Raw genomic sequence first — 8,369 nt, forward strand, 5'->3', positions numbered from 1 at the left:
CGGCAAGGCTTAAGGACTTTCCCTTTGGGCTTCACTCTCATCTGCTTTGATATTGCCGGAATGTGTGTGGTCTGGTTTTGTTTCATTGTGCACTAGAGACAACTCAGCTGCTTTGATATTGCCGGAAGGTTTGTGGTCTGGTTTTGTTTCATTGTGGACTAGAGACAACCTACGGATTCAGGGGTGGCGGGAAATGAAGAGAGAGGGAACGTAGTGGGAAATGAAATGAGAGAGGAGGTTGTTGATCAAAATGGGTGCAGCCTCCATTTCCAGAACACTGACTAGGAGGCTCTGTAATGGCGGTGGGTCGCTTGTTGCTCTGGGCAGCCCTGGGTCCCTCTGCCACCACAACCACAAGCATTCTTCTCTTCTTCTTGTTCCTTCTCTAGCTCCGCCATCTCCGATCCTCCTCCGTGCCTGAGTCCCAATCAGCGTCCTCTTCCCAAGTTCACGGTATGTGCTATGTGGTTTTATGTTTTCTATTATCTTGAATTTCCCATGGTTCGTTGATCTGAGTTGGTGAGGGTTGGTTTTAGGGAATGAAAGAAGGTGGGAGTCCCACATTTTTTCAATAAATTTAGGATCGTCAAAACATGTTATCGTGTCGGGTTCGAGTCAATTTGGTGGACCCGTCAACTTGTTTAGGCCAACCTAAACCCTAAACGATTAGTTAAACTGGTTGGACGGGTTAACCCGCATAGCTAATCGGGTTATAAATGGGTTGAACATATTTGTGTCGGATATGATTTTGGCAACCCTATAACTTCGTGTTATGTTCGTGTCGAATTTACAAGTCGTGTCAAAAATTGCCACCCTTAATAGGGATGGTCAAAATTATTGTTGTTCCTCCATGGAGCTACCACTTTTGGCCTTGGAACTTGGCAGATTTTCTGAATTTGCTTCTAAATTATTTTCAATTGAAGTAGAATAATTTTGATTACAACTATTATTGTGATGGGTGGCTTCACAGCTTGAAAGTTTCTAAAACTTGAAGTCAGCAAATTTCATTTTTTTGTCAACCTTAGAGTGGCTCAAAAATTGTGCGTTTGGTTCGTAGTGAGATTCAATATTCGAACCGGGTTTTTATTCAAAAACCCATACCCGGATCCAAGTTGAATAAAACCCATGGGTCACTTGAATAAAGTTTGAATAGTTTGAATAAATCCATCATATATTTTTTTTAATTATTTTTTACCATACCAATCATTATACACAACTTTTCATACAATCCAATCATTTCCAATCATTTTATACTATTATAAAACACTTTTTTAAAACCCATCATATATTTTTTATTATTATTTTTTACCATACCAATCATTATACACAACTTTTCATACAATCCAATCATTTCCAATCACTTTATACTATTATAAAACACTTTTTTTCAATCTTCCAAATTCAACACCCAAACACATATTCAAAAGAATCTAAATTATATTCAACATCCAAACACATTTTCATTGCCTTGAAATCCGTGATCAGATTCTGAATATTATTCATATTCGAAATATTCGATACCCAAACGCACCATTAATTCTTCATGAACTGATTTACTTTTACATAAGTTCGACAGATTAGGATACTTATAGTTAGGATTGTAAATGAACCGAGCCATTCATAAATAGCTTGAGTTCGACTCAAATAAATTCGACTTGAGTTCGGTTCGTTTATTTAATAGAACCGAACTTGAACAAAAATTCAGTAAACAAACCAAACTCATATAAACTCGGCTCAACTCATATAAATTTGTATAAACTCGTGTAAATTCATTTTTTTTTAAAAAAAAAAATTTTAGAGATTGGATTGTTTAATAATTTAGGTAAGGTTATAACTTATAAGATATAATATAAATAGTCAATTTTAGGATAAAAGACTATGTATGATTTATTACACATACAAAATTAGTGAAGTTAATTTTTATAAGTTTATAAATGAAAATTAATTTATCTAATTAACTAGAATTATAAAAATCTTAACAATAACCAAACAACTAATGGATTACGATGAAATTACGAGAACATATAAACAAAAGAATGAATAAGTTAATTGAGTAAACAAGTTCGAGTTCGTTTAAAAAATAAATGAACCAAGTTTGAACATATCATCTAACTCGCTATATACGCTCGAACTCAGCTCATATTCAAAACAAAATTAAATGAACGAACTTTGAATGTACAATATTCTTAATGTGTCAAATTTGTTTTTGTCTTTGTAGCCATTTCCGTAACGATGAAACTTAAGAGTTATTGTATAGTATCTTAAGTTGACTACTATCTTTGACAATATATATCTTATATGTTGCAGATTAAAATGCTAGAATATAGACAGAAAAGGCTGGAAATGGAACCCCTTATGTTTAAGGCAAACCTTTCTGAAAAGGACTTGTTATTTGCATTTCAAGTTTACTGGGACCCACCCCATGTGAGGGGGTGTTGTACCCATGTTGTGCACCTGAAGTATAAATAGCATTTTCTTCCCCGAAAACACCCAAAAAGCATAGCACAAGAATGAGCGACAAGACATGGGTGATGGACTGATCATGGTTGCATTGGGTATAGGCCCAAAGCTGCCCTTGCCAAATGATTAAGAAAATTGAAGAGAATCCCCATGCTGATATATTTCATGTCAGATCATGCTGCTATAATGCAGTTACTAATGATATCTGTATTTATATAGTGCAGTTATTACTTATAGGTATTCATATTCACGCATTTATTGTGGTTATTAAATGCGGTTGTTATTCGTTATTCGTATATGCAGTAATGATCATTTTGAATTACTATCTAATTGTATATGCAAATTTAAATAATGCGGTTATTACCATATGCAAATTTAAATAAATTAAGATTTCACTTGTTACACAATTCATGATTATCAGCAAAAAATGATCATTGTTTTATAGAGTAATCAAGATTTGGATTACTCAAAAAAAAGAAAAAAATAAATAAATGTAATGAGGTATGACTTTGAGATGATGTTGAAAAAAATTTAACATAACTTAAAGAATATAAACTTACCGAATCATAAATGACGTCGTTTTAGTGTATATATATAAGGAGTACGCATGCGGTTATTAACTGCATTTATATGCTTAAAACCGCATCTATACATACAAATAACAAATAACAAATAACAAATAACAGTTATTATCCGCTTGTATTTTCACCCTTATTAACTATAACAGCCTAACGAGGCTACAATTATATGGGGATGAAGATTCCTGCCCAAAATTGCAGTCTAAGAGAGTAATTGGTGGGTCTCGTAATCTAAGCTGCCTGTCGATTTAAAAGTTTCTATAATTAATTAGTACTTGCAAAGAAGTACACGACAGTCAGGATGGCCGAGTGGTCTAAGGCGCCAGACTCAAGTTCTGGTCCTCGTGAGAGGGCGTGGGTTCAAATCCCACTTCTGACATACTTTTTTTTATTAACTGCCATAGAATTTTAGAACTTGTTTTTTCTTTTTAAATGTGTTGAATTCATATTTGGAGGTTGAACTTGAGTCAATTAATCTGGCTGGACTAATGTTCTCTCTTTGTACTAAATAATCTCCCCGTAAAGTTCGGAATATGGTCTAGATTTTATTTTGCTTCATAATTTAAATATTTTAAATGGTGTAATATTATATACACTATTAGATAAAACAAAATAAAATCTTAAAACCCGCTTGATGTTGTCTTGCCGGTGGGGGAATATATGGGCTTGTTCCTCATCAGGTTGGATGAGCTTATATGGAATTTAACGCGATTGTTTGCCAAAGAGGAAAGGGACCATCTCCAAGGCATTTCCCCCACATTTTGGTGCTAGATACCCAAAATGTAAACCACCACACACACACACACACATAGAGATCATCATCAAGAAATTTACAACCAAGTTTCACATTGCTGGAAATGCAAGACCCTTTGTGGAAAATGATTGTTCACATTCTCTCTTTTTGACCTCATAGCCTGTATATCATCAGAGACATGAACAAAGTAGTGAATTGATGCTCTCAAAATACAAGATTTGATGGAATAGCTCGTCACCACAATTCCTGATACTCTCTTGCATTCGGCTTGTGGAAGAATTACATCCATCCTTGTAAGGGGCGTAGTCCGGTCCTCGGAAGAATTGCAGCCCCACGGGTCAGCCTGAAGTTGTGCTCCATTGATAATGGATTGACCCATCATTGAACTATATATTAAGTACAACTTTATGAAGCTATTTCATTAAATCTAAGAACACAAATCCATTCCAAAGGCTATGCAAGAGCATTGATGGTAATAGATTCCTTGACCGTGTGAAAATAACACCCATTACCATCCCAAGAAAAATAAGCGGTAGCATCCTCTGTACATTAAAATGTGCTAGAGCAAAGACGACTGAGCTCACCAGTATTGCACAACATACAGGCATGTACTTGGTCAAGGAAGGAAGAAGGAAACCGCGGAAGACTATTTCCTCCCAGACTGGAGCACAAATAGAAACTACTACAGCATACAATGCCATCGCCACAGGATCCCGAGCCAAAATTGACTGCTCGACGCTTGAGAGGGTGACAGGTGTAGAAGGCAAAAGAGGTAGTAGGTTAAGGTTGAACTGTGAGACCCGGTTGACCAACGGAAACATGAAGCATCCCAGAATGACATCAATATGCCAGTTCCCTTTCAGACTAAACTTAAACCAATCAGGTGGAAGAGGCCGAAACCTAGACAGGCATCGATGAAGGATTGCAATTCCAGCGAGGCCTTCAGTTACATCGGTTATGAGACTGAATAAGGCTTGTCCTCTATATGTCAGAGATTCCTTGTTGAAACCTGCTACATGGGCCACAAATGGTATCATCCATGAGCCTATAAACCAAAACGCAGCAATCCAAAGAAGCATAACCTGCAGTATGGTCTCTGCCGTCCAAGGTACAGTCCACTGGCTCCCAATCACCCTAAACACTGCATTTGCAGCCTGCAAATTAATCAAGCCAGTTAGTGAACTCCTTGGTGTATCCTAACAAATATGTCATATGTTTACAAATAGGTTATTGCAGCATAACCAAAACTATTTTTTTTTTGATAAGTAAGAAAAATTCATTAAAAAAGCGTAAGGCGCCCATAAGTACATATAGAGTATACATAGGAGCAACTCAGCTAGCCCACATGAAAAATCCAAGAAAACCCATAAGAAATTACATACCCACAACACCCAAAACCCACATGAAACCCAAAATACAAAAGAAGCCCCCAACAAACACCCAAGATACAATAGAAACCCCCCATCAAACACCCAAGATACAAAGTAACCCCCATAATACAATAAAACCCAAGATACAATAGTAACCCCCCATCAAACACCCAAGATACAATAGAACCCCCCATCAAACACCTAAGATACAAAGTAACCCCTATAATACAATAAAACCCAAGATACAATAGTAGCCCCCCATCAAACACCCAAGATACAATAGAACCCCCCATAATACAATAAAAGCCAAGATACAAAGTAACCCCCCATCATTCAATAAAACCCCCAAACAAGAAAACCCCCTAAACCAAAGAAAACCCCCAAACAATACTCCCAAAACCCACACAACAACCCGAACAACCAACCAAAAAAACCCACAGACCCATAACTCCCAAACTGCATAACCAAAACTATTTCCCAGTCAAAAGTAAAAAAATGTGCCCCTTTCCCCGGATATAAGGCGAAAGCTCTCCATCAAATTACTTTGAAAGTGGAGGCAAAAGGGAAAAAAAATAAAAAGTTCATTTTAGGAACAACTTGGGGGTTACAATGGAAATATGACAAACAACCTCTTCTTTTCATTTCCTTCAATTTCTAGGTAACCATACAAAGTATATCTGTCATACAAATCCACTTATAAAAAATTTTGTATCAAAATTCCAATCCCGTACACAACTATTTCCTGTAGCCTATGTGGTCGAATTTGTTCAGGGTTTAGTATTCCACATGGAGGTATATATTGTACCAAGAATGGTTGGTCTAGAAGTCAATTAACTTACAGACCGTAGGTAAAACTCTACACCTTCAGATCTAAGGTCAACACAAACACCAACTGCCTCACAAATTCATGGAACAATGAACCAAACCACACAAAGGTCCCACTCCACTTGGATTAGTTAAACTGGAACTGTAGTTCTATAGATCTCCTCAATATTAAAATAAGACAACATTGCTATAAACCTAACAACTCTTAGATTTACTTTCTAATAAAAATCTCTGTCCAATTAGCCAGTCAATATTTAGTTCTTTTACATATCTCAAACACAAAACGATTCAAAGCACATACATAAGCCAGAAAATAAAGAATGGCATCAGACAGACAGACACCATAATATAGGATGAATCTTAAGAGAAAGTATTACCTCTCGAAGACTCGACGCCCAATCTCTTTTACCAGCACTTGACTTATCATTTTCTAAATTCACCAACTCCTCAGGCAGATAATGTTCTACAAATTCAGTCTTTGGAGTTTCTGAAGCAACATCTTCATGCCTAAAGCATGATATTTTCAACCTCTGCAAAATAATCTGGCAAAAAGAAAATCCTAAGCAACCCATTACTCTCACTAAATATAAACAAAACAAAAAAAAAGTTAACAAAAATGAACTCTGAGTTAACTAATTCACATCCAAAATATCTATAACAAGTAATCCCAATGTTCCACAACTAATGTTTCGAAACAGTAACTAAAGCTTACCTCAACCAATCCCTACACAAGTCTTTGACAAGACATAAAATTTAGCTTTTGTGTGTGTGTTTTCTCAGCAACCAAATAGGGATAAACACGAATTAGACATTCTTTCACCAAAAACTTAACAAAACTAACCCTAAACTCAACGAAGCCATATATAAGTCTTTAGCAAAACTTGAAATTTAGCATTTCTTTTCCAGTATTTTCTGAGCAACCAAACAGCTAAACGGTAATCATCATTCAATTCACCAAAAATCACACAGAAATTGAAAAAAAAAAAAAAAAAAAACAAAACAAAAGGGTGTCTAACTTCATAGAAAAAAAATAAAATTACAACTTTACAATTGCTATGTTTTTTGAGTGGGTCGAATGAGATTTAAAGCTCCGGAAAGTTTTGGTATTCGGGCATAGAGTTCAAGTCACCAAAACTTAAAACAATAACCAAACCTATATTCAACCAAGCCATATTCAAGTCTTTGGGAATACTTGAAATTTAGCATTTTTTTTTCCCTTTTCCAGTATTTTCTCAGCAGCCAAACAGAGCTAAACGCTAATCAGGCATTCAATTCACCAAAACCCAAACAGATACTGAAAAATAAACAAAAGGGTACGTAAATTTATTTAGAAAAACAACAACTTTACAATTGCTTACGTTCTTTGAGAGGTTGGAATGAGATTGAAAGCTCCGCAGAGTTCGGGTATTGGGGCACAGAGTTCCGGGTCGGTTGGAAACCCTAATCCGAGAGAGAGAGGGGAGAAGGAAGGGGCGGTGGGTGAGAGAGTGAGAGCACGGAGAGCTCAACATAGCGAGCGGGTGCGAATCAAAGAGAAGCTCCGAACACTTGCATCAAGAAGAAAGACAGATAGAGGAGGAGTTTCGGGGTTTGGGATTTGGGTTTTTCAAGGGGAGGGCCGAGGGGGGTTTTGAAATGCCGTTGTGAGATGGGAATGCGAAATATTTTTCTGGTTGAGAAAATTTTGGTTGCTTGGGAATTGGGGAATTTGGGAAATGGCGTTTAACTCGTGAATTATTGTTGTTATTTTATTATTTTTATTTATTTTTTTGGCCTGACCAAGATTATAGCTCCTGATTTTGACCCAATTTATTTTATTTTATTTATTTCATTTCATTTCATTTTAGAAGACGTAAGAACTGACCTCATTTAATTGGTGCTTATCCTTCCTTCTACTGTTGGTGATAATTCTATTCAAGTTTCGAATTTTTGAGTTGTGTCCGAACGTAATTATAAAATAATTATAAAATAATATAAATGAGCTCATCGACTTTATCTCACTAATTTCGTATTATATTTAAGAGTTGCCGGCCTAACATCACGTATTAGATTTGAATTGTTTCGAGGCAGGGGCGGAGGCACCTTTAAGGGTGTGGGGTCCATGGCATCATATGATGGTTTCGATAAAAATGAAATTCAATCACCCAAAAAAAAATTATTCTACTAAAAAAAACTGGATTATATAGTAGAATGAAAGATGTGTTTCTAGAAAATTATTTGCTAATTTATATTGAGAAAGAAATTGCTAAGGATTTCACTATATAAATGATAATAGATGAATTTTATTCCATGAAAGACCGTCGTTGAGCACAATTCGAAGGAGATACAAAGTTTTTTTTTAGATTTTTTTATGTATGTGTCTATAGCAAACTAGAACACTTT

At 35.9% G+C, this 8,369-nt stretch overlaps 1 protein-coding gene and 1 non-coding gene across 3 annotated transcripts; one reads left to right on the forward strand and one right to left on the reverse strand.

The window, feature by feature from the left end:
* The first annotated feature begins 3,333 nt into the window (after window positions 1–3,333).
* TRNAL-CAA (transfer RNA leucine (anticodon CAA)) lies at window positions 3,334–3,417 on the forward strand. The gene has a single exon. It is a non-coding gene; the product is annotated as a tRNA-Leu (tRNA).
* A 441-nt stretch (window positions 3,418–3,858) lies between these two features.
* On the reverse strand, window positions 3,859–7,703 carry LOC133854731 (uncharacterized). Of its 2 annotated transcripts, none has more exons than XM_062290992.1 (3): window positions 7,346–7,703; window positions 6,365–6,517; window positions 3,859–4,946 (listed from the first exon to the last, which is right to left on the reverse strand). In XM_062290992.1, exons 1-3 carry the CDS (start codon window positions 7,496–7,498, stop codon window positions 4,206–4,208), a joined length of 1,047 nt encoding a protein of 348 aa, XP_062146976.1. In that variant the 5' UTR covers window positions 7,499–7,703; the 3' UTR covers window positions 3,859–4,205. The 2 variants fall into 2 exon arrangements, with proteins under 2 accessions (XP_062146976.1, XP_062146975.1); XM_062290991.1 differs by having other exon boundaries at window positions 6,365–6,529; window positions 7,346–7,701.
* Between the last annotated feature and the right edge of the window lie 666 nt (window positions 7,704–8,369).

Source organism: Alnus glutinosa, chromosome 13, assembly GCF_958979055.1.
Source record: "Alnus glutinosa chromosome 13, dhAlnGlut1.1, whole genome shotgun sequence".
In the NCBI taxonomy this organism is placed as follows: domain Eukaryota; kingdom Viridiplantae; phylum Streptophyta; class Magnoliopsida; order Fagales; family Betulaceae; genus Alnus; species Alnus glutinosa.

Bases quoted from the DNA above. Each gene is read 5' to 3' on its own strand.
- LOC133854731 (XM_062290991.1), bottom strand. From the start codon at position 7,498: ATGTTGAGCTCTCCGTGCTCTCACTCTCTCACCCACCGCCCCTTCCTT. The intron at 6,530-7,345 runs GTAAGCAATTGT...TCTTTTTGCCAG, and splicing joins ATTCCAACCTCTCAAAGAAC to ATTATTTTGCAGAGGTTGAA. The intron at 4,947-6,364 runs GTAATACTTTCT...ATTAATTTGCAG, and splicing joins GGGCGTCGAGTCTTCGAGAG to GCTGCAAATGCAGTGTTTAG.